General features: G+C 42.9%; 1 protein-coding gene across 1 annotated transcript in view; it reads left to right on the top strand.

Annotated features, from left to right (window-relative positions):
* SHC4 (SHC adaptor protein 4) overlaps positions 1–25,781 on the top strand; it is a 49,472-nt gene that overhangs the window by 5,760 nt on the left and 17,931 nt on the right. The window contains exons 4-5 of the mRNA XM_081838963.1: positions 10,500–10,570; positions 25,400–25,463. Of these exons, the coding sequence (XP_081695089.1) occupies positions 10,500–10,570; positions 25,400–25,463 (135 nt within the window). The remainder of the gene's footprint in view (positions 1–10,499; positions 10,571–25,399; positions 25,464–25,781) is intronic.

Below are 25,781 nucleotides of genomic sequence, written 5' to 3'. Positions count from 1 at the left end.
AAATGTGGCCCCTGAAAGGTTGCCCAGTAAGGAATGTGGCCCTCAAGCCGAAGTATGCTTGCCACATCTGCAGTAAGGGATTCACTATGAGTAAACACCCTCCAAAACCTGGAAATGGCACCTGCCATTCTAAAGTGCATATCAGACAGAAGGAAACTGCACATATTCAGAAAGGTGTTTGCAGAGCCAAGCAGTCCTCCTAGCGAGTCAAAATGCACATCACTGGGATTTTTCTTTGAAGGAAACACAGTGCCCAGATTAGCTAATCCTGACCTAGCAATTGGTTCTTCCCTTGATGGGGGATAGTTAGATCCTGAGCAAAAGCTGCCCATCTGACTTAAAGAAAAAAACCAGACTGGAAAATGGATTCCACGCAACATGCTGGCCCCAATCCAGAGATCTTCATGGACTGCCGTCCGCTGCATGCCTTCCATGATGGGGGAAAGCTCCCTTGCCGAACAGCTGGCCCAGACTGTCAGCTTTGATAGCACTGAGCACCTGTTACAGCGGGAAGGGGGTGCTAGGCATGAATTCCCTGCCCCTAAACAGGTGTTCGCTGCTGATCAGAGCTGACAGTGTTATCTGTCTGTTTGACAAGTGTGGATAGGGTACACAAAAGCATATTGGGTGCATCAACATTGTGTGCATGTAAGCACCCATTCAGGTGGGCAACCTGCTGAAGCTCCATTTCTGAATGTATATTTCCTCTCCTGGATTGACCTCCTAGCTTGATCAAGGTGCCCAACTTCCATTGTGGTTGCAGAAGTAAATGGGAAAGGTGATACCAAGAGGTTTGGAGAGAATATTTCCCGGTTTATAGTTTGGCTATAACTTAAGGCAATAGCATCATAGTGAATTCTGTTAGCCTATTCTGCTTTTGAGGCAGATTTTCTGCATTTACGTGTTCATGTGTGTGTTATGGAGGAAGAGAGAGGAAACGTACAAAACTAAATTTATTTTTCCTTTCAAGTGAGTGCACACCAAGAAGAAGAATATGTTCGTTCTCCGTCTCTCATATCAGAGGTTAATTTTGAGGCAGCACTCTGCTCTGGGAGCATAATAATGCTTAGAATTTAATTCTGCAGAAAACCAACTTAAATAGAACTGATTAGAAAGTTCTGGTAGCATCTGGGGATAATTAAACTAATGAAGGTGAAAAAAACAGGAGTATCAGGAAACGCAAAGTGGCAGGTGCTTGGTGATCAAATGCGTCAAGGAATAGTTAGGGATTTCACAGATAGAAATCAATGTTTCCCTGGGAGATGCATGAATTATGTGAGAAAAAAGTAATATATTTATTGTTACTTTCATAATTATTGGATGTCATTCTAGTATTTTCCTTCTTTTTTGGTATTCCTCCCCCCTCCCTAATGCTCTTTTGTATTTTGGGTAATAAAACTATACATAAAAGAACTTCGAACACATTCTTCACATATATTATTGCAGTAATCTTTAAAACAACTCTGCATAATGTTGAGGAATTGCTGCATGCGGGAGGGATGGAGCACATGCTTTGCACAGACAAATGTCTGCTTGGACCTGACCACACACCTCCTTGTCCACTTCCTCAGCCAAAACTCATGCAACAAAAGTGGGCAAGCCAGTCTCCCAGAAAACCTTGCCAGATTCAACTGCAGCAATAGCGGAGCCCGAGTCTCTCACAATGCCTCACAAACACATCACCGTGGGCTTCAGAGAGCACGTGACAAGACACCAGGCCATCTCAAAAAGCACCCACTGGATAATACGCAGAGGATGCAATGGAGACTGAGAAGGAATTATCATAGATAGGAACACAGAAAGCTGCCTTACACTGAATCGGACCATTCGGTGGTGGAATTCCCCATCAAATAATTGCACCTGTTAGGCCAGCTAGTCTTATTTGCATACCCTGTTTTCTTCTCTCTCAGTTCCTGGCAGAGCAAAGTCTTTGCTGCACCAGTGGTTTCTTGAGAACCACATTTTCCACTCCCCACCTCTGCCTTGCTTCCCCACCTCCTGCCTACGCTTGCTTTCAACTCTTTTCCAATATGGATTCTGGCAGAATATTCAAGCTGGGTTTTTTTTTAAAAAAAATGCATCGAATTGCAGCTGATTAACAATAAGAAGCTGCCTTCTACTCAAGTCAGGCTGTTGGTCCACCTAGCTCAGTACAGCCTACACTGACTGGCAGCAGTTCTCCAGTGTTTTAGTCAGGGGATCTCTCCCAGGTCTAGGATTGAACCTGGGATCTCCTGTGCACAAAGAAGGAACTCTACTGTGGAACTATGGCCCTTCCCCATATTAAATTACGGGCATTTGAATGTAAAAGTTCTGCAGGCAACAGTGGTAGACCTGCATTTAGGCAGAGTTAGAGGTCAGCCTCAAATGGTATGAGGGGTGGGAAAGAGCTGCCACCCATCTTATCCTCCACAATAATAATAATAGTTACAGGTAGGTAGCCAGGTTGGTCTGCCGTAGTCGAAACAAAATAAAAAAATTCCTTCCAGTAGCACCTTAGAGACCAACTAAGTTTGTTATCCGTATGAGTTTTCGTGTGTATCTGAAGAAGTGTGCATGCATATGAAAGCTCATACCAGTAACAAACTTAGTTGGTCTCTAAGGTGCTACTGGAAGGAATAATAATAATTTTATTATTTATAACCTGCCCATCTGGCTGGGTTTCCCCAGCCGCTTTGGACGGCTCCCAACAGAATATTAAAAAAAACCATAAAACACCAAACATTAAAAACTTCCCTAAACAACTTAGCCTGGGTAAATGCATAGAATCATAAAGACAGAAGGGACCCTGAGGATCATCTAGTCCAGCCCCCTGCAATGCAGGAATATGCCGCAGTCCCATATGGGGATCGAACCTGCGACCTTGGTGTTATCAGCACCATGCTTTAACCAACTGAGCTATCAGCCTGAGAGCCACATCCCCATATGGACAACCTTCTGGGGTCCATATGCTCATGATGGGCAGGGCCACAAGCAAAAGTGAAGGGAACAATGAGTTTGAATTTCACCTTTGGGTAGAGGAGGTTTGTTTCTACACACACTCGTGTATCCTCTCCGTCCTCCATCCAGGCCAACAAGAAGCATGACCAGAGTGCAAGCACACTTTCTAGCTAGGCATAAACACCTAAAGGGGGTTCAAAGCAGCATTGGAGAGGGGTCGATTTATCTGGGTTTAGGTTCTGCCTAAGACCAGAACTCCTCAGTTGGGAAGGCTACATACACAGCCTGGAGGTCAGGGCTCTTGTAATCTTAACAATTGGGCAGAAGACGGAATTTTGTTTTTGTTTTTTTTAATAATATTTATTCAAATTTTTTAAAGATTACAAAGAAAGCATGGGGGGGGGGAAACAAAAAATACACAATAGAACACAAAAGGCATAAAAAAACCAGAAAAAAAAACAGAGAAATACAGAGAAAAAATGCAATCATTAAAAAAGAAAAAAGAAACAAAAATAATTTAAATCCTTTGCATGACAACTTCCCTTTACTTATTTTCTTGACCTCCCCACACCTCCCATTTCTGTATTCAAGTTCAAATTTTTATTTCAGCAAGTCCTTTCAACCTTATTTTTTTACTTAATAATTTATTTTAATATGTTATTATTTTACTTTCTCTCTTTCATCCATTTCCTCAATTCATTTTTGCTTTAATTTAGTTCATTTTAAAAACCACTTTTACCTTATCCAGAAGACGGAATTTTGGCACCTGCGTCCCTGTAGAGGTGAGAAGAGTCTGTAAAGACTTTTTAATATTGTTTTGCAGATGGATGAGTGTATGTGCAAACAAGGCACTTTCCAAAATTAGAGTATGTAGGCTTATGCCGAATGTATTTTTGTCTCCGCTCTGCCATTAGATTCAATATGAGGAGGGGAATCACACCCAAAATGTCAGGGAGACTTAGGTCACCCGAAAAGCACCCCATCTCTTGAGCATCCTGTTTTGTTGCAGGGAGATTAGCTGATGTTGGCTATTTAATAAGCATCCATTCTGATGGTTTGTGGGGACATGAGATATCATTGGGTCAAAGCAAGTGTTATGACACACTGTCCAATGCATTTTCCTGTCACTTTCCTTATCACAAAAAGTCTGATATGGGGGTGGGGAGAATGATGGCCAAGGTTTGCCAGTCAACTATAATTCCACAATGTGAATTTGCTGGAATGTGATTCAAAATAACGACAGTCCAGAAGCACTTACAGCTCCTCCCCTCCAATCTGACACTCCTGGTGATACTCGTTCAATTGTGTATTTTCATTAAGCTCAGTCAGTTCCACGGGAACAGAGGTGAGGAGTCTCAATCAGTCAGGGGTCAGCAAACGTTTTCAGCAGGGGGCCAGTCCACTGTCCCTCAGACCTTGTGGGGGGCCGGACTATATTTTGGAAAAAAAGAACAAATTCCTATGCCCCACAAATAACCCAGAGATGCATTTTAAACAAAAGGACACATTCTACACACTGATTCCCAGACCGTCTGCAGGCTGGATTTAGAAGATGATTGGGCCGGATCCGGACCCCGGACCTTAGCTTGCCTACCCATGCTTAGTAGTGCAGTTCCTGGGATCTCTCATGGTTCAGCTTTCAAAGGCAGGTTTCACCCGTCACTGCTTGAACCTTAAGCTGCTATGAAAGGATTTGGAAGAAATGCCTGATGGCATAATTAGTAGAAGACTGGTATAAATTCCAGTTTTCTTGAAAAATGCAAATTAAAAATCACATGTAGTGCCACCGGTGTGAGTCCTGCCCCTCCAACCCACTGGCCTATCTTTAAGTTTCTATCCCAGGTAAATTGCTGTCCTGATAGTGACTTGCTTTGGCCTTTTGTGAATACCTTCTTAAAATTCTGCTGGTGTGATTTGCCTGTATCTTGAAACATTTACCAGGGCAGCCAGAAGGCTATTGATGTGCTCATCTGGGAGCCTGTGAGTCCGCTTCTATTGTCATGTCTTGTGTGAACCATGGTGTTTTCATTCCTAAGGGTCTGGTGATCTCCTCTGGAGCTCTAGAAATTAAATCTCATTGTGGGGTAGCTTGTGGGCTTGTGTCTCTTAACATGCATACAGAGAAACACATGCATACATGAATGAATGTTTAAGCCTGCGCATGTTTAAAGAACTTACTTTCCCCCAAAGAATCCTAGGAACTGCTGTTTACCCCACACAGAGTTATGATTCCCAGCACTTCTAACAAATTACAGTTTCCAGGATTCTTGGAGGGGGGGCACACATTATGTGCTTTAAATGTGTGCTTAGTGTACCCCAGCATGTCACATTTCGCTGGAGACACATTTTGAACTGTTGGCAACAGATTGCAGGACAAAATCATGTTCCCCACCCCCAAACAATATGTTTAACCTAAGAAACAAAGGCTCTCCTGGCTTTTTAAACTGGGGAGGGCAGAGTAAGTCTTATGTGGTATTCAGCAGAAAAAGAACCTTCTGCAATGTATCGTATGGGGCAGTGCAGAGTTGGGTGGTATATAAGAAGTTGCCTTATTCAAGGTCAGTTTGTGTTATGTCTACTCTGACAGCTAGCAGCTCTCCAGAAACAAAGGCAAAGGTATCTCCCATCACCTGCTCTCTGAGCCTTTGAGCAGATGGTTCCAAGGGTTGAACATGGGACTGAGAATGAAAGGAGCGGGGTTAACAATTGCGTCTAGATGGCAGAATGTTGGAGGGTATGCTCTTCTTGGAGACAAATGCCCTATTGCAGGGATGGGGAAGCTGCGACCCTCCAGATGTGCTCTTCAGTCCCAGCCAAAATAGCCAACAGCCAGGGATGATGGGAGCTGCTGTGCAGTAACATCTGGAGGGCCGCCATCTCCCCATCCTTGCTTTGTCACATACCATCACTTTTAAGGGGTGGAAGAAAATAAACTGACCCCTCTCCTCCACCACACACACACACACACACACACACACACACACACAGCAAGGTCCTTCCTCATGCACCCAGGTTCATTCTGCTTCCATTTAATCTGAACAATTTGTGTGTGGACATCAGCAATGCAATTGTGCCATTGCTTCCAAGACATTGCCCCCCTCACTTTCATTGGTGTCTTACCTTGGCTCAAGACAGAATGCATAAGGGTCCAAGGCAGTCTCCCCTTGGGGCGCTGTCTGGACCAGACATAATCCTGCATGACTTCTGTGTGGTTGCTATATTTTTGCCTTTCTATCCACCCAAGACTCCCATGAGGAGGAAATGAACTCCAAGTGACTCAGTGTTTCTCAAACTCATCTATGATTCAGGAGCTGGGGGAACATATTTTTAGCTTCTCCCTCTCTTTTAGATCCACTCCACCGGGTGCAAACATTTAATTATAATATCCAAATGTGTGTGTGTGTGTCAGTATACTTGAGAGCACAGGTGTCTGCCTGAAGACCCTTGCAGCTCCAAGCCTTGCCAAAAGAGATGGACAGTGGGCTGCAGCTGTTCCATCTGCTTCCTTTGTAATTACTCCTGATGAGTTGTGGTTTGGCATCCCGTGGGTGACTGACCTGGCAAAGAAGCCTGCCAGATGCGCTTGCTCTTTGGCATTCGTTACTGAGTCCCTTACTGAATGGCAAAGTGGCCTGTTCACTGAGGAAATAGATCAGTTAAGCATCGTAGGAGGACATGGAATTTCACATCATGCCTGGCTCCAGGAAGTAGCATGATACAGTAGACGCCAGGGCTTTGAAGCTACCAGGGATCTACAGAGGAGGTCAGCTGGATCTAGACCAGCTTTTCTCAACCTGTGGGTCCCCAGATGTTCTTGAACTACAACTCCCATCACCCCTAGCTAGCAAGGCCAGAGCTCAGGGATGATGGGAGTTGTAGTCCAACAACATCTGGGGACCCACAGGTTGAGGGCTGTTGAGCTAGACAGAAACAAAAGTATTTGGCAGTGGTCAGTAATGTGCTGGCTGTTGGTCTCCAATGATGTCTCCAAAACGTAGGTGTTTCCTCAAAAAATCACAGTGCACAAGAATACTGTTTGCTGTTCCCACTCAGTTCCTGTTTGCACTGGCTCATCTTACCAGCACGTTAGAAAAGCTTGCTGGATGAGGCCAAAGGCCCATCTATTGCAGCAGCCTGTTCACACATACAGCCTTTTTAAACCTAAAGAAAAAAAGAGGGATGCAAACCCTCAATTCTTTCTCAAACCTAAAGACGTACAGTGGTACCTCAGTTTAAGAACAGCCCTGTTTACGAACTATTCGGTATAAGAACCCCACAAAACCGGAAGTAGTGTTCCATTTAGTGAACTCTACCTTGGTCTACAAATGGAAGTTGAATGGTGGAAGGGCACCGGCGGCGGAAGGCCTCATTAACAATAATGGCTAACCCCCCCCCCCCTTTTCTAATTTAAAACCAGAATTTCTCTGTTTTTCATCAACTTCAGTGCGTTCCCCCAAAATATCTGTTAACTAATGTTATGTTCTGGTCCAGTACTTTTTTTCTGGAGGGATGCAAGGGTACACATACCCCAAAACATTTTGTGAATCTCTGTAGTTTTGTCCATTTACTGTATTTATTTTTCCCAATTTGAACTATAAAATGGTGGTTTTCTTGAGTCAAAATGAGAGTACCCCTAAACTTTTTTTTTTTTAAGAAAAAAAGCACTGGGTCCACACCTCCCTCCTTTTGAAGTGGAAGAATTGAGGCAAGGGAAAACATCAGATAAAATTCATTCTTTCCCCATTGTTATTGATTTTTAAAAAACATTTTCACCCTACTCTTCAGCCAAAAAGCTGTATTTTATAGCTTTCATCCTATGCTGAACACATACCTCTTTGCCCTGGCCTTTGATACCAGAGAGAATTTTAAGGCCCACCTATTCTTCTGATTGTATTTGTTTTAACTGATTTCAATACAGTCATACCTCGGGTTGAAGTAGCTTTGGGATAAGTATTTTTGGGTTGCACGCTGCGGCGACCTGGAAGTAACGGAGCGCGTTACTTCCAGGTTTTGCGGCTCGCGCATGCACAGACGGTCAAAATGATGTCATGTGCAGAAGCGGCAAATTGCGACCCGCGCACGCACAGATGTGCAGACACAGGTTGTGTTCACTTCTGGATGCGAATGGGGCTCCGGAACGGATCCCGTTTGCATCCAGAGGTACCACTGTACAGTGCTACCTCGAGTTACAAACACTTCAGGTTACAAACACTTAGGGTTACAAACTCCACTAACCCGGAAGTAGTACCTCGGGTTGATAACTTCTCCCCAGGATGAGAACAGAAATTGCGCGGCGGCAGCGGGAGGCCCCATTAGTGAAAGCGTGCCTCAGGTTAAGAACGGTTTCATGTTAAGAACGGACCTCCGGAATTAATTAAGTTAGTAACCCGAGGTACCACTGTATTTTATTTGTGTACTTTGTCAGTCACCTTGGGACCTTATGATGAATAAATAATGCCACTCCTAAAGCGGCTTATAGTAATCAGGCGTAAAATCTAAAAAGACACGACACCCAAGGAAAAGGGGATTGGAAGGGAAGAGAAAACAAGAAAACGCAAGCACCAGTTCTCAAATTTACAAAGGTCCTATAAGAACGGCCAAGGAGAAGATGAGACAAAAAGAGCTGGCATCTCAGCAGAGCCAATGGAGTGGCCTTGCTTCCCATCTTTCCCTGTGCTGCAACAGTCTGGTGATGACTGATAGCAAAGCAAAGGTCACATAGTGGCATTTTCCCCAGCACCCTCAGACTTCCTCAGGGCCATTGGTGTTCGTCCCACCTTGCTGCCTTCCAAAACCAGCTCTACCTATTTTTCTCAGTTCCCTTCCTATTGAAAACTACAGCCATTAATAGTCCCAGGAGCTGGAGTCACCCATTGACGTTTTTTTTAAAAAAGCCCAGATCCTAGGAGATGCTCCTGTATTTAATGTATTATCCCTGTTCAAGCTTTTAAGTGAAAGTGGCTTTGGTGAAATGCTGATAAGATTAACTCTGCTCAGGATAATTTATGGCAAAACCCCTGGTATTGATTTCTCTTCTCTCTCTCTCTCACCCTCCCCACCCCAACTTTGCAGTTTTTGCTCAGCGTAGCTTCCCACACAGATGTGTGCAGCGTGTCTTACTCACAGTCATATGATCTCAAACTGTGACTCACCTACTCCTCCGAATCTTTGGCTTTATCAAGCATGGCGAAGCACAGCCCTGCCAGTTTGCAAGATTTCTGCTCTTAACAGAAAACAGAGCACGCATATAAATACACCGTTGCCTACCTTTCATAGCATAGATCATACACGTTCTTCAATGGATAAATGATCTCAAGGGGAATTTTTCAAATATTTGATTCGAAAAGCCTCTTCATAAATACCCTCCTCCCCTTAAAATCTACATCTTTAGTCTTGGGAGCTAATTGTAATATTATATGAAATGCATTGCAACTTCTTTGTTTTTGCATTATAGATGATGCCATATTAGGGATGGGAACACTGATTCTGTTTGCATCTAAAGGCGACTCCATCTATATGGAAACTGAAACACAACCATCCTTCAGAATTCACACCTATCCAGATTTTGCAGTACAGTTCTCCCAACTGACCCTTTTTTTAAAAAAAGAAATGCATATACATTAGGGGAAAGTGTGCATAAGAATGAATATATTAGAAAATAATAACATACAAATATGCATTAGATTAGGGAAAATTGCTTTCAGAAATGTATACATTAGTCAACGATAGGAATGGTGAGGTCTAATTCTGGTTCTCCCACTTTCTCATTTTTCAAACCATAAATTCAGTTTTCCACAATTCTGCAGCAATTATCCATAGATAGATAAAAAGATAGATATAATTCTCAAGAACATGCATCACAATTTTAGTGTGAATTTCTCCTAGCACGCACATTTTTGTATGCAGTTTTGACTAATGTACACATTTTTGCAAGCAATTTCTCTTAATATAATGCATTTTTGTATGTTATTTTCACCAATAAATTCATTTTTATGCACACTTTTATGCACTTCTGACAGTCAGGAAAAATGAGAAAACATTTGTATTTACCCGGGCGTTTGATGGTTGAAATACACTGTTCTTGGCAACCCTGAAATCACTGGATAAGGTTATGTTTTCAACTGTAACTGTTTTTAGAAGGTTTTAATTGCTTTTAGAATGCTTTTTTATTGTCTTGTTTTGAATGTGTTTGCTACTCTAGGCTCCTTCAGGTGGAAGGGTTGGATATAAATTCCATAAATGGGGAGATTTTGGAATGGGTTTATGCAGTGGCGTAGCGTGGGTTGTCAGCACCCGGGGCAAGGCAAGTAATTTGCGCCCCCTAACCCGGTAGGGGCAGAGAGCTGCGAGTGTAAGCGCCCCCCCCAGATGTTGCGCCCGGTGCGGCGGCCCCCCTGCAACTGCCACGCTACGCCACTGGGTTTATGTATTTCTGTGCTATCATTTTAAATTAAGGAGTATATCTTTTGAACGTTTTCTGATTGGAACTTCTTTCTCTTTATTTTTCTAGATAATTTTTAAACAGCTGTGATTTCTCTCTCTCTCAATATTTACTCTAGTATATGGGCTGTATTGAAGTGTTGCAGTCAATGAGATCTCTGGATTTTGGCACTCGGACACAAGTTACCAGGTAAGTGGTTGAAGTTTGAAAATAGCAGCTTACTAAATAGTAAATCCTTTATTTTGCAGGTAGAAGTGATTGCTTTTCAATGACTTTTTAACATAGTCCTTTTTGTTCTGTTTGAGGCTACAATATCAGCTCATAGGGCCGGCCCTCTCATGAGGCGAGGTGAAGCAGTCACCTCAGGTAGCAGATCTGGCATCTGAGAAGCACATTGCACACCACCCGATTTTCTTTAGCCTCCTATTCCCCTGCTGGTTTCCTGGGCTGTCCTGGCAGCTCACAAAGTGTAGACATCAATAAATAAAAAATGCAGCCACACGCAAATATTATCACGTGGGAACTTTCACATTCTTATTTCTACTGTAATTTTCAAGAGGGTAAGAAAAGCAATAATCCTTTTTGGAAAAGTGGGAGAACTGGCTTTTAAAAAATCATTACTACAGTCAAAATGAAAGAGGGGGCCTTTTTGTTGGTGGCTCCTGGCTCTAGAATCTCTCCCTAGGGAGGCCTGCCTGGCACCCAGGTTCAATTTTTTCTGTTTTCACAGGCCTCTCATCTAATTTTAAGTCCCTGTGGTACAGGTGATAGTTGTAATATATGAACGTATCTGATAACTGTTTTTGTTCTGCACTGTATGAACTATTTCATTGTGCCTATTTTGTATTTAGGTCTTTATGTTGGTCATCTCGAGATTATTGTGGTTGTATCAGAGCATGTTTTTATTTTCTTTTTATTTGCATTACACCTAGCGAAGATATTTTCTGAGGTGTTTCATAAGTATATATAAAACACCCTGCTTTTCCTTTAAGCCCTCTGTGGCACCATTGTGAGTCTCCCTCTTGGGACTAATAACAACTTGGCTGGTGGGGGGTGGAAAACTTTCATGTGGTCTGCGGGGGAGAAGAGTTTCATCAGCTTATTTACATTTTAAAATAAAATAAATTGCACCCTTAATTGCTTCCATGCACTTAACATCACAACTAGCTTGGCCCTTAAAGGGAGGAAGAGAATTAGTGGTAACCACAATTAATAGCTGGCTAGTATGCCGATCCAAAGCTTGGGTAACCTTGAAAATCTCATTTAAAGACTTCTGTTGTACAGATTTCTGATATGCTTAGCCATACTCTGTACAGGCTACATATGGTTCTGCTTCATGCCATGCCATGGAAGATTGTACCAAAATTCTATTTTTCCCCCTCAGACAATTCAACATTAACTTTATGCCATATGTACATCCGATGGATTCCAAACTGTTCTGTAATCCTTGTGACATTGGCCTTATCAGCTCCCCAGAGGTTGTGAATGATGATTTCTGAACACAAAAACCTAACCTTATAATAACGCAAACACCTCTTTTTCCAGTGAGACACAGTTTGGGAACATACATCCTATTGCATATCATAGAAGAACATTCAGAAGTGATCAGAAAGAAAATGAGAGTTTTCAACTCTAGATCAGAGATTCTAATCTATCCCACTATATGGGTAGTAAAAACTCACAAATATTGTCACCTTCAGCCAAATCATCTACAGTAATGCTTCCCCATACTTAAACTGCATAGCCATGTATTAGATTAATGTTAATAACATTCCATATTTTATTTAGCAGAAGGGGCTTGTTTCTGGAGCTAATTTCAGGCTGCTAATAGTTAGCAAGTATCAGGAAATAAAGCAGCACCTCTATTTGTCGTCTTGATCCTAGGTTTTATGCATTTCCAGTATATAGCCTGGTAATTGGTTATACCACATGGTGTTATATGGCAGACAGAATGTGTAAAAGAATTCAGGCATGCCCAGAAATCCGATGGAACAGAAACTGCACCAAATGTTTGTGCTCTACTGCATATGTGATATGCACAAAAAAGTTCTTTTCCACAAAAAAATGCAAGCAACTGATGGGGCAGGGTGGGGTGGGAGGAAAGCAAGTGGATCAGAAGAAAATGACTTTTGTCAACATTAGGCAACTATCCCAAGAATAGGAATTGAGAGAATCTGTCCATTTCAGTTTCTCAGTTTTTCATTTTTCCAATCTTAAATTCAGTTCTCATTTCCACATTGTTTTGCTTTCTTTTCTTTTTTTTTAAGAATTTTGCATGAAAATTCACCAGCATTTTAGTGCAAATTTCTCCTAATATACTTACGTTTGTATGCAATTTTGCCTAATATGCACATTTATACAAAGCATATAGTGCACTAATATAGTACACTTTTGTATGTTATTTGCAGCAATATATGCATTTTTATTCACACGTTACCCGAGTTACATGCATCTTTGTACACCTCACATGACTGGAGAACTGCATTGCTAAATTCAAAGGAGTGCAGATTTTGAAGGGCGGGTGTGTTTTGGTCCCCGTATTGTTTGGAATGTGTGCATGAAGTCTGTTCACTTAAATGGAAAGTGAATGAAATTTCTCCCTCGTCCTTAACCAAGAGGGATCTGTCCAGGCATCTAGACATGTAGCAGATGAAGCTGAGTGTCCACATTGTGATGTTCATATGAACCCCACTGAACAGATACTGAATGCTTCTTTTGATGTAGATGAGGATGTACATCTTCTTCCAAGACTTCTAGTCGTCGTAGATGCCCGGTTGCATGCAACTAGAACTGGCTTCAGAGGCTGACATTTACAATGGGCACCAGGCCATTTGAATCACTGCCCTGTTTTCTTCTGTTTTTGCATGCATGGTCTGGGGGGAAAAAAAAACAGTCTAGAAAATACGTTTGGCTGCCCTTTTGTCTCTCAAGTTGCCATGCAGAACATATTATTGTGTCATGGTCTCTGTTTATATCACTATTATTTATCAAAGTGATATTAGAAGGGAAATGACGTCCAGTGGTTGGTGTTGAATGCATTTTGTTTAATAGGCTAGCAAGTCTCAGGCTTCAGCTTAGAAAGCCGCGAAGAGCCTGTAGCTAGACATTATTTCACTAATATATTGCCCACCACCAATCATACGAATGAATATCATAAAATGTCTCCATTGAGCAGGAAGCAATAAAGACAACCCATGGTTCCCTGAAGGCTATTTAAGCATGAACTACACTGTTCTGTATGTCATCTTGAGACGTCTGTAACTTCCTCTGCAAACAGATTTTCTGCTGTACAGAAGCACAGATGTGGTATTCCTATGTTAAATCTAAGATTGGAATTAATTGCTCCTGTGTTTCACTTCCACATGTTGGAGGGGAATCTTATATGCCTTTCCTCTGAGAACAGGCGTGCTTTCCTAGACTCTGGTCAGGTAGGAGTGTGTCTTTCAAGATTCTAGTTTTTTCTTTGCTTCCCACCCCCAACCTTGGTGAAATTGATAGTGGCATGAAGGATTCTGAGGCAACAGCTTCTTAATATTTTGACTTTTGTGCCACACAGCACAATTGCAGGAAATTGTCAGAGCAGGGGCATCATTCAAAGGATAGCAGAGGGCAAGCAGGTTTCTCTCTCTCCTATTTTTCAGACCACATGTCATTAACCTATATATCTGATCATTGTGAAGAATATAAAAAACACCACAAAAGCTCTGAAAACAGTTGCTTTAGAAAGTTCATCTTCAATACATCCAGGAGCAGACCTTTGGACCTTTCGGTGAATTTCTTCCCACCCTCATGCTGTAACCTAAAACATTGTGTCTGGGTGAAAACATACACACAAAATAATGAGGGAGCAGGATCATGAAGAAAAAAGAGAGAGGCAAGACTAAAAAAAAAAAAAAAAAAAAAAAAAGAATTGCAAACTGACAGGGAAGTTAAGATTAGAAAGATAAGAAACTGAAATTGACATTCAGCCATACCTAACCTAAACCATGCAATGGTGACAAAGGATGCTATTTCACACCGCGGCCAAAGCACAGCAGTGGAAGACCCCCGTGCTTCCCGTAGGGCACTAAACCCTGCAGGCTCAGCTGCCTTTGCTTGTGTCCAAACTTAGGTGCAGGGGCCAGCAGCCTGGCAGGAAAGGGAAGGGTCATCACTTAGTAGCAGAGCATCTTCTTTGTATACAGGATAGTCCCAGGCTCCATACACAGAATCTCCAGGTCTGGCTGGGAAAGATTCTCTCTTTGACGTTCTGGAGGGCTGCGGCCAAGTCAGTGTAGATCTGGTTGGGTGATTCTTGGTAGGGTTGATGAGAGTTGGAGTTCAGCAATATCTGGAGGCCCAGAGGTTCCCAGCACCTGGTGTAAACAATACTTAAGCTAGAGGAACCAATGGTTTGATTCTGTAGGTAAAGGGAAAAGGTAAAGGGACCCCTGACCATTAGGTCCAGTCGTGGCCGACTCTGGGGTTGCGGCGCTCATATCGCTTTATTGGCTGAGGGAGCCGGCGTACAGCTTCTGGGTCATGTGGCCAGCATGACTAAGCCGCTTCTGGCGAACCAGAGCAGCACATGGAAACCTATTTATTTACTTGCACTTTGACGTGCTTTCGAACTGCTAGGTTGGCAGGAGCAGGGACTGAGCAACGGGAGCTCACCCCGTCGCGGGGATTCGAACCGCTGACCTTCTGATTGGCAAGTCATAGGCTCTGTGGTTTAAGCTACGTTTTTGCAAGAGCTGCATCTGTTAGAAGGCCTGTGTCCAGGGTTATCCCTTACCACCTGCTAGGAGATATTACATATACAGTGGTACCTCGGGTTAAGAACTTAATTTGTTCTGCAGGTCTGTTCTTAACCTGAAACTGTTCTTAACGTGGAGCACCACTTCCCGCTGCTGCCGCTCTGCCGGAGCACGATTTCTGTTCTCATCCTGAAGCAAAGTTCTTAACCCGAGGTACTATTCCTGGGTTAGCCGAGTCTGTAACCTGAAGCGTATGTAACCTTAGGTACCACTGTATTTTGGTGTCTGGGATGCTGGATTAAGGAGGACGAGGTGGGGCAACACCTGTTTCCACATTCCACTGCACTTGTGGATACATATCCAATATACACAGGGGTTCCTAGTCATGCCAGTGGTATATCTTGCTTCCAGCCAAGGAATCTCCTTTGTCAGATAGGAGCGGGTGCCCAAGGACACATAGTGAAGGATGGTATCCCCAGCAAGAGACAAACAATGGAAAGAAGAATCCAGTGGGTAGGGTGGGCTAGATTTCTTTTGCATTTCCAACATCAATAAAGAAGATGCAGAAATGGGTGGAAGACTGTGCCTAGTTATTAAAAGAGGCTTCTGCATTAAAGCCAAAGCAATGCCTTTGAAAATGAATTGTTACAAGCTTAAGTCATTAAAGCTCCCATTCAGCCTTAATGGACCTATTTATCTACTTGCACTTTGACGTGCTTTTGAACTGCTAGGTTGGCAGGAGCAGGGACCGAGCAATGGGAGCTCACCCCGTGGCGAGGATTCGAACCGCCGACCTTCTGATCGGCAAGTCCTAGGCTCTGTGATTTAACCCACAGCACCACCTGCGTCCCCCGCGTTACACCTAGATGCTTGCAATTGGGCGGTATGGAGTATCCTGGAACAGGGCAAGGCTGGGTGCCTGGAATCCTGAGCAGAAGCATTGTAATGTATTATTGCAAGTCTCACTTGTATACAACTGCAAGTAAGAAGGGCTGTCTACAGGCAATGGTGGAGTCAAGAGAGTCAGTGTGTGCATAAACTCTATGTAGATGTTAACCTGATCATCTTTTGCTTGAGGAGGGGGCCTGCCACTACAATGCCAATTCTCTTTCTATCTGTTACATGTGTATTTCATGCACATAGCTTGAACAGCTGCATAGGACTTAATGCACAGACTATCATTGCAACCTGTGGCACTCCTACATTTTAATACCTGCTGTGGATACCATAGGCCAGGCATAGGCAAACTTGGCCCTCCAAATATTTTGAGACTACAATTCCCATCATCCCTGACCACTGGTCCTGTTAGCTAGGGATGATGGGAGTTGTAATCCCAAAACATCTGGAGGGCTGAGTTTGCCTATGCCTGCCCTAGGCCTAGTATAATACACACCAGTATTTTTTACAAGTGTCACAAAACCACATACAATTCAGTATGTGTTCATTGCAGTACAATTCTGTATTCCTGGAAGAGAGCACCATTGAGTTCAATGGGCTTTACTCCTGGGCCAATTTGTTTGGATTACATGCTTGGACATAGGACGCTAATCCTTTCCGGCTAGTCTCAGGGGGAAGAGAATATCCAATCTATTCCTGTTTCGGACAGATCTTTGGGAACATAACACTTGTAAGCAACAACTCTTGGTTGTATGTTTCGTACTGTGTAGTTTTTGTAAAAGAATTTGGAAACCAAAATAAGATTTAAAAGTTAGCATGCACTTGATCTGGCTGTCCTCCTTTTATTAGTACACAGTTCATGATTTTTCTAAATCGTTTTGTTTGGTTTCTCTCATGTTCTGTCTTGCTGACAGTAGTTTTGGGACCTTTACGGGATAACAAAGTTGGGATCTATACCTTGTTGGATAGCTACATTAAACCTTGAAAGCAGCTAGGCAAAACCGCTAGAATTAGAAGGCATCTGAAATTGTGGGGCTAACTGGATAAGGCTGATTTTATCTTGATGATTAGACTTTCTACTTTGTCAATACATACAATCCCTTTCTGTTCTGCGGGTGAAGGAAGGGCCTCAGATGCTTAAAATCGAATCTTCAACAGCATTCTTGTTCACTTACATCAGCCCACCTCCTTGCTCCCAGCCTCATTTGCAGAAACAATAAACAAAGTGGGCCAGTGTTCGTTGCAAGATTGCCTCTCCTCCTCAACAAAATTCTTTTTTCTAGACGGTCTAGAAGACCGCAGGCTCTTGTGTCAAGTTCCTTGACACCCAAAAGAGTTTCAGATGCTTTTAGCATGAAATGGCTGGTTTCATGCAGTTTCAGGGCAATAAAAGTAACAAATTCCTCATATGCTGGATAAAATCAAATTGGTTTTGCGATTTCCACCTCTGTGTGTAATTGTCAGGCTCAGGCCAACGCTATATAGACAATTTAAACAGATGGGGGAAGGCAAAACAGAACTGTGTCAAGGGCTCAAGGCTAATTCATAAATGCCTAAAAGAGGATTCCCCCCCACCTGACCTAGAGACAACAGGGTGTGTGTGTGTGTGTGTGTGTACACATTCAAGGTTTCCCAAAGTAACCAACACATCAGCTTGTATGTATACATCTGTTTGTCTGTCTTTCTACCTACAGTATTGCAATTACAAAAAGAAAACAATACAAAACAGTTAGAGTTGCCCTTGGTAATTGCAATATTATTGTTCTTGCCTGAAAGTGATACCAGTTGACAAAATAGAGCAGTGGTAATAAAGACAAGCTGTGTTTCCTTAGCTGATCAATGGGATACATTGCTATATCTTAATAGAGAAGTATAGAGAGGAATTTAGTGGCGGTTTCTCTTCTTTTCTTTTTTAAAGGTGCTTTTCATGAAGGGGTTATCCACATGTAGTTTTTGCCTCACTCTTTCCAGGCATAGGTCTGTCTGGGCACTCGTCTTCTTACTTTATTTTTTGGTCCTAGAGCTTTCCTTGTGAAAACCAGCACTCTTTAAAGCTGAAGGGCAACAAACAACAAGCCCTAAGTCCATATGTGTCAATAAAGGAATTCCAGACAATCAGGAATTTCACATCACCTGAGATCTTGGCACAAAGCTCTGCTCCACATTCTGCCATTCTCTGAGATTAGGCCGGTAGGATGTGGACAGAGCCTTCTTGGTGGTGGTGGAACTTATGCGTTGGAACTGCATTCCCTAAGAGGTGGGTTTAGTTATTTGTTAGATTTCTCACTAAAAATTCCCAGGGTGAGTTGCAACAATATTAAAATAGATGGTGAAAACTAACCTCTCCTATCAGGCTTTCTATGAAGACAAAGCTACTGTTTTTATCCCTTGATTGCTGCTGCTTATTCATGTTTATAGTCATATCTTTGCCATTTTGATCACATTGCTTGTGGGGACAGCTTCAGGGTTTGAGGTGGCCCCTGTGCGAAGTGCCCTCTGGTGGGAACCATCTATATCAGTGGCCCTTTTATAGCTTACTTTGTGGCAGTGCTGGATGACTGGGGCCAGGAGCTACAATTTTCATTTTCCACACTGCCCTCATGTAGGGTTGCCATACATCTGGAATTTTCCAGACATATATAGAATACTGCAGCCACCGCAAGCAGTGTCCGGCTGGAAATTGACAAAATGTCTGGGCAAATTTGGACATAGGCAGCCGATGTTGGGCAGTGTCGTTTTTGCCAATTTCCCTCAGAAATAGCTCAAAAACGTCCAATTTCTTTGCGATTTTGCAACATCTTTGGATTTTCAATTTTTTGAAATATGGCAACCCTACCCTAATGTATGGCGCTGTGGGTTAAACCACAGAGCCTAGGACTTGCCGATCAGAAGGTCGGCGGTTCGAATCCCCGCCACAGAGTGAGCTCCTGTTGCTCGGTGCCTGCTCCTGCCAACCTAGCAGTTTGAAAGCATGTCAAAGTGCAAGTAGATAAATAGGTACCACTCTGGTGGGAAGGTAAACGGGATTTACATGTGCTGCTCTGGTTCACCAGTAGCAGCTTAGTCATGCTGGCCACGTGACCCGGAAGCTGTACACCGGCTCCCTTGGCCAATAAAGCGAGATGAGCGCCGCAACCCCAGAGTTGGCCACGACTGGACCCTAACGACGACTACCCTAACGTAGTACCACTTCATGGCATTGCAAACCCAGAAACGTTTTCAAAGGGGGCCACAGGGGCCCTGGCAGTACCCAAGGAACCCAGGTGCTGTTGGTAGGATGGCTTGATTGTACTTCTGTTGCCTTTTTTAAATTTATTCTTTATACAACAACACCTTGGCAGCCAGGCATCCAAAAAGAAACATAAATGTTAACATAGCATCTTTAGTAGATACTTTTATGTGGGCCTTTATGTTAAAAAGCAAATACTTTGGTACTATTGGTGCAGTACTACGATTCACTATTTGATGATTGGTATACATGGCATTGTGATCGAATGAACTGCTCCCAGGAGGTTAAAGATGAAGCGGAGGTTGTGTCTGTGCTGATTTTTTGATTTTCTTTTAAGATCACGGGTGCCAAAGCAGCCCAGCTTCCATGCCAGGAAAAGCAGTACCCTGCAATCTATATAAATTAAGCATGTTTGCATATTTTATCTTTCTTTTTGCCGCACTTAGCTGCTGCTAGTTATAACTGCCTCGGTCCCCTGCAAACCTTATGTAGCCAGCCCTCTGCTTTCTGAACTATCACTGTGCATAGCTTACATTTCTAAGCCTGTAGTTCCTGAAGCTATAAGAGCTAGAAATGGCATAACAGCCCTATAAAATAGGCCAGTATTACCTCAGTATCACAGAAAGGAGAGAGAAAGAGAGAGGCTTCTTACTGAGAGGAAAGATTTGAACTCAAGACTGCCTAGTTCGTGGTTCAGTCTTTACGTTAGGTCTCTTGAGATGGCCAAAATTCTTTCATGGGGGTAAAGGTTTTGGGCTATTCAGCAAAGCATTTTCCACTGGACAATATAAATAATGGGGACCACTTGGTAACAAACTTTGACCTCCCACTGGGGGGAAAATTACTGGAGTGGGTAGCTGTTCCTGAAGTCCTGCTATTTTTTTCACATTCAAGAATGAGAACCCTTGTTATTGTATTTGCTTTGGACTTATTCATTCTACCCAGAGGGTCTTTGGGCAAAGCAGCTGAGCATTCATTTATTGCCAAATTTCAGTTTGCCCCTCATTCCCCCCCCCCCATTTCATTCATCTTCTCAGTGTGCTTTCCTTACATAAGAGGCCAGTCTGTTTTATTCACTGTTGGGCCCTTGTATATGCTTGGAAGAAGAGTTCCCGCATCCTTATAAAGGCCAATTTAGTAGCTAGGAGCTTGGCAAGAACTTTTTCTCTGATTAATTGTTCGCAAGAAGGGAGTTGAAATGAATTTAAAATAATAATCAATAATTTACTTATATCCTGCTGTCCTTCTGCAAGGACTGAGAATGGCATACAGAACATAACCATAAAATCATACTATACAATCAATTAAAAAATGCAAGTAAAACAGTTTCTAAGAGCAATATCAAAATGCAATCAGCTCTTAAAGCAAAGAAAAACACAAACATAGCAGCAGCAGCAAAGTTAAAAGTTGTTATATAATAAATCTGCTACAAGCAACAATAGAGTCCACTGAAATAAAGGTGTATTCAGTTATGGTAAAAGACAGTGAGGGAGCCTGGTGAATATCATTTTGGAGGACAGTACAATGTCGTGATAGCATCACCAAGAATGCATTGGTGGAATCTACACAAATTTCCCCAATTTTATTTGTATTGGTCATTGAAACTCTGGCCAATGTAATTAGAGAAGATGGAAATATAAAAGGAATAAGCAATAAAGGAAAAGAGAAAATGAGCTTATTTGCAGATGACACCTTGCTGACAATTGAAAATCTGTTGGAAAATATTCAGGTGTTAGAGGCACATTTGAAAAAAAAATTGGAGAAATAACAGGGTTGCAAATTAATTGGTCCAAATCAGAGATGATGATATTTAACTACAGTGAAGATGAAAAACGATTTTTTTTGAAGTAGATAAGAATAGACATAAAATTAAGAAATATAATAAAGTACTTGGGAATAAATATAACAAGAAATGCAGAACAACAGAATTTTAACAAATTAAAGAAGGAAATTAAGGAAAAGCTGGATGAATATAAGAAAAAAGCTTTCATGCTTTTTTTTAAAAAAGCGTTTTAAAAAAATACATTGAATTTTCCATAAGGCTCACCATCGCCATCTTGTGTCACATTGTATATTACACTTAAATAGTTTTATTTGAAATTGTATACCTGAGTCCTCTGTTTCTTGTGCTCACAAGAAGGGGTTGGACTATATGACCCATGAGGTCCCTTCCAACTCTGCAATTCCACGATTCTATGCCAAATCTCCTGAGATGTCACAAAGAGCAGGGCGTCTGACATTTATCCTAATTCCCGGATAAACCTATAACGGAACAAGTAGTCCTCTAGGTTACCTGTTTCTAGCTGCTGAGGGCTTTAAAGGCTAGAGCATGGGTAGGCAAACTAGGGGCTGGATCCGGCCCAATCACCTGCTAAATCCGGCCCGTGGACGGTCCGGGAATCAGTGTGTTTTTACATGAGTAGAATGTGTCCTTTTGTTTGAAATGCATCTCTGGGTTATTTGTGGGGCATAGGAATTTGTTCATTCCTCCCCCCCCCCAAAAAAATATAGTCCGGCCCCCCACATGGTCTGAGGGACAGTGGACCGGCCCCCTGCTGAAAAAGTTTGCTGACCCCTTAGCTAGAGTCTGCACTTTGAACAGCCCAGAAGCATACAGGAAGCTAAAGTAAATAATGAACATAACATCAGAGTTATGCGCTAACCTGTGAGAGCCAGATAAAAGTCTTGCTGCTGCATTTGGATCAGTTGACGCTTCTGGACTGTATTCAAAGGCAGACCAGTCTAGGGCGCAGGGTGTCACAGAAGCATGGATAACAAACCACACCTGCCTTCTCCAGGTACGTCTTCAGCTAGCATTTCTACAGAAACTTATAAAAAAGTCATCCCAGCAACTGCTGCAGGGTGGTGTTGTGGGTTAAACCACAGAGCCTAGGACTTGCTGATCAGAAGGTTAGCGGTTCGAATCCCTGCGATGGGGTGAGCTCCTGTTGCTTGGTCCCTGCTCCTGCCCACCTAGCAGTTCGAAAGCACGTCAGAGTGCAAGTAGATAAATAGGTACCGCTCTGGCGGGAAGGTAAAAGGTGTTTCCGTGCGCTGCTCTGGTTCGCCAGAAGTGGCTTAGTCATGCTGGCCACATGACCCAGAAGCTGTACGCCGGCTCCCTCGGCCAGTAAAGTGAGATGAGCGCCACAACCCCAGAGTCGGCCACGACTGGACCTAATGTTTAGGGTTCCCTTTACGTTTACCAACTGCTGTCAGATAAGTACAGTATCCAGGAAAAGTGATTGATCAAGGAGTACCACTATCTTGTTAACACTCACATGCCACCAGTTTATCACGTCCACTGCCTCAGAGCTGTGTGTCAATTTAGGAATGGACAAATCCATTGAAGTAGAGATAATCCACCAACCACAGCCTTGGGCAGCTAGCAGACGGGGCTTCTTGCTGCCTCATGCCTTGAATGAAAATAAAGCAAGTTCCGCTACTAATGACTAATTGACATTTCCTTGCTCTCGGGGTGGGGATTGTGTATGGGTCGTGTGTGTCCCGCCCCCCCGTCCCCCGCCAGCTACAATCCCTTGTAAGGGAAATGGAAAGTCATCAAGTCCCATTGCTCCCAGGCGGACTTGCTGTATTTGCATCCCAGGTGTGCAGTGTCAAGGAGTCCCATGTGCTAGCTACTACAGGTGGCCGAATAACCTATTTTTAAAACATTTAAACATAGTATTTTAGATTAACAGAGGGAGGGCTGTCTCATAAAGGAATCCACACAACTGGGTTACAAAGTGGATCCGTAATCTGATCTGGGTCATGATCGTGCCTGGATTAAATCAGGTGTGTGTCCACTTCTGACTCTGAGTTTGGCAGATTCCTCCTACAGGTTGCATATTGGTAACTGCTCAGCCAGCCCAGGATAAAAAAACCCTAAAACATTCCTGGTCGCTAAACGTGTCTTTGTTTTAGCAGTCTCATTTAGGGTAGCAGTGGGGAAGTCTTTCAGTTGTTAGGCAATTAGGAGTCAAAAACACTTTTTGATCTACTGCAGGCACATCCAAATTCCGCGTTGGGGGCCTAATTCAGCCCTCTTGTAGATTTAATCTGGCCCCTGTGGCAGTTTATTTTCTGTGGCAAAATCCCCCCCCCCAAAAAAGCTCAACTCCAATCCAAACTCAAGAACTCCAATCCTAAAAAAAGGTCAACACTCATGTTCACTTCATCAAATCCAGCCATCTTTGAAAAAAGTTTGGGCACCCCTGATCTACTCAGAGATCTACCAAGATATCCCAAGCTGGATTGCAAGAAAAGCTATTCCACTCAAACAGTCACCCTATGGATTCATGGAGACAGTGGCCTTTGGCAAGGCTAACTCCTTTTCTCCTTGCATAACTGTAATGAGGATAATTAAATGGTACATTGCATGCCAAAACAGAGATTCTGACTGATCTTATATCAGTGGTTTCGTTGTTGAACCATGGCGGCATCAGGAAGGGGAATGCAGCTTGTCATTTGACTATATGGTGTGTAATTTGCCTGTCTTTGATGTAGGTCATTAAGCGTGCAAGTGCTTTATTAGCCATCTGTTTCCCTCCCCTCCCTTCCCCCATCTGGACACAGAATCTTTAAAAGAGACATTCACTTAAATTGGGTTGGAAAGGAAATCTTATTAGAAGTTTTGGGTGTCCCCCTCTCCCATTTCTACCCTTCCTTGCCAACAAATGTTTAAGGCAGCTTGAAATCAATCACACTTTCAAAATCTTCACAGCAACCCTGCAAGGTTGGTTATTCAGATAGATTGTGGTTTGTTCTCTAGGCTATCTATCGAGCTGCTTGATTAAACAAAGATTTGAGGCTGGAGATCCTGCACCCAGTTCTGCCATGCTTGCTACTAAACAACCATGGCTTTGTAAAAAGTAATATACGGTGAAATCCACCCCAAACTGGAAGTATTTTCATAGAATCATAGAATTGTAGAGTCGGAAGGGTCTCAACCCCCTGCAATGCAGGACTCTCAACGAGATCAAACATGACAGGTGGCCATCCAACCTCTGCTTAAAAACATCCCAGGATAGAAAGTTCAGCACCTCCCGTGGGAGTCTGTTCCAGTGTCAAACAGCTCTTATGGTCAGAAAGTTCTTCCTGATGTTTAGTTGAATTCTCCTTTCTTGTAACTTGAATCCATTTGTTTGGGTCCCAGCCTCCAGAGCAGGAGAAAACAAGCCTATTCCATCCTGATGGTGCTCTGATGGTGTTTCCTGCTTGGCAGGGGCTTGGACTCGATGGCCCTTGTGGTCTCTTCCAACTCTATGATTCTATGATTCTATGATCCTCCATATGACAGCCCTTAAGATATTTGAAGATGGCTATTATATCTCCTCTCAGTCTCCTCTTTACCAGTCTAACCTTACCCAGGTCCTTCAACCATTCCTCATAAGGCTTGCTCTCCTAACCCTTGGTTATCTTGGTCACCCTCCTCTGCATACATTCCAGCTTGTCAGTATCCTTCCTAAATTATGGTGCCCAGAACTGGACAAAGTATTCCAGGAGTAAGGAAATGGATGCTTACCCCTTTCTTCAGGTGGGTGGCTGTTGCTACAAATGATACATTTATGTATTTATATTTTCATATACTGTATATGCTGCAGAAAAAAACCTCAGAGACATTTCTAACAAGGAGTGAAATCCCCAGAATTACTCCAAAGGTAGAGCTATGTTCGGTAGCTTTGATTTTTATATGATAAGTAGAGGCAGAGTACAAAGTAAACAGACAACTGCTTTAACACCACACTGCATCACTACAACCAGTTTGGGAGAGGATAAAGTTTGCACAGTGGAGTGGAGAATTTTGTTTTAATGTTTCTTCGCATGTCTTGGACCAGCTGTCTTCCTTATTTCCTTACCCCCTACTGCAGCCCCTGGTTGCTTGCGAGAGGCAGGGGGCAAGTTCAGTGGCTGCAGCGACTAGTTTCTTTAGCACTGGCACTTGGGACAAATGTCCCAGTCGCCTAAAGGCCGGCCGGCCATACCCTTGTAAGTTACTAACAGTTATTTTCTGGAAGGTGGTTTTGCTGAAATCAAAAAAAGGGGGACTTAAATATTGAAAATAAGTATTCACTGTCTGAATCTGAAGCTAAGGCTGCATAAATAAACCACATTGCTCCATCATCAACTGTCTGTGCTATTTGTTCTTTCTCAAAGGGAAGCAATAAGTCGGCTGTGTGAAGCTGTACCAGGAACGCAAGGAGGCATAAAAAAGAGGAAGGTAAATATGAAACTCCTGGAAATTTACCATTTACTAGTATTTGCTTGTTTTAATATCTTTAAGTTGAGAAGGCATCAAGCAATCAGACACAGGCTAATCCCAAAGCAGCAGCATTTCTAAAGCAACAGCAATACACCCAAAGGCATAAGATTCCTCCTACCTGCTGCTTTCAGAAACTTGTTGTTGTTTAGTCGTTTAGTCGTGTCCGACTCTTTGAGACCCCATGGACCAGAGCACGCCAGGCACTCCTGTCTTCCACTGCCTCCCGCAGTTTGGTCAAACTCATGTTGGTAGCTTTGAGAACACTGTCTAACCATC

The sequence above is a fragment of the Podarcis erhardii genome, assembly GCF_964252035.2.
Source record: "Podarcis erhardii genome assembly, chromosome: 14".
In the NCBI taxonomy this organism is placed as follows: Eukaryota; Metazoa; Chordata; class Lepidosauria; order Squamata; family Lacertidae; genus Podarcis; species Podarcis erhardii.
Note: the sequence above shows the minus strand (reverse complement) of the source record. Positions and strands in the feature narration are given on the sequence as shown.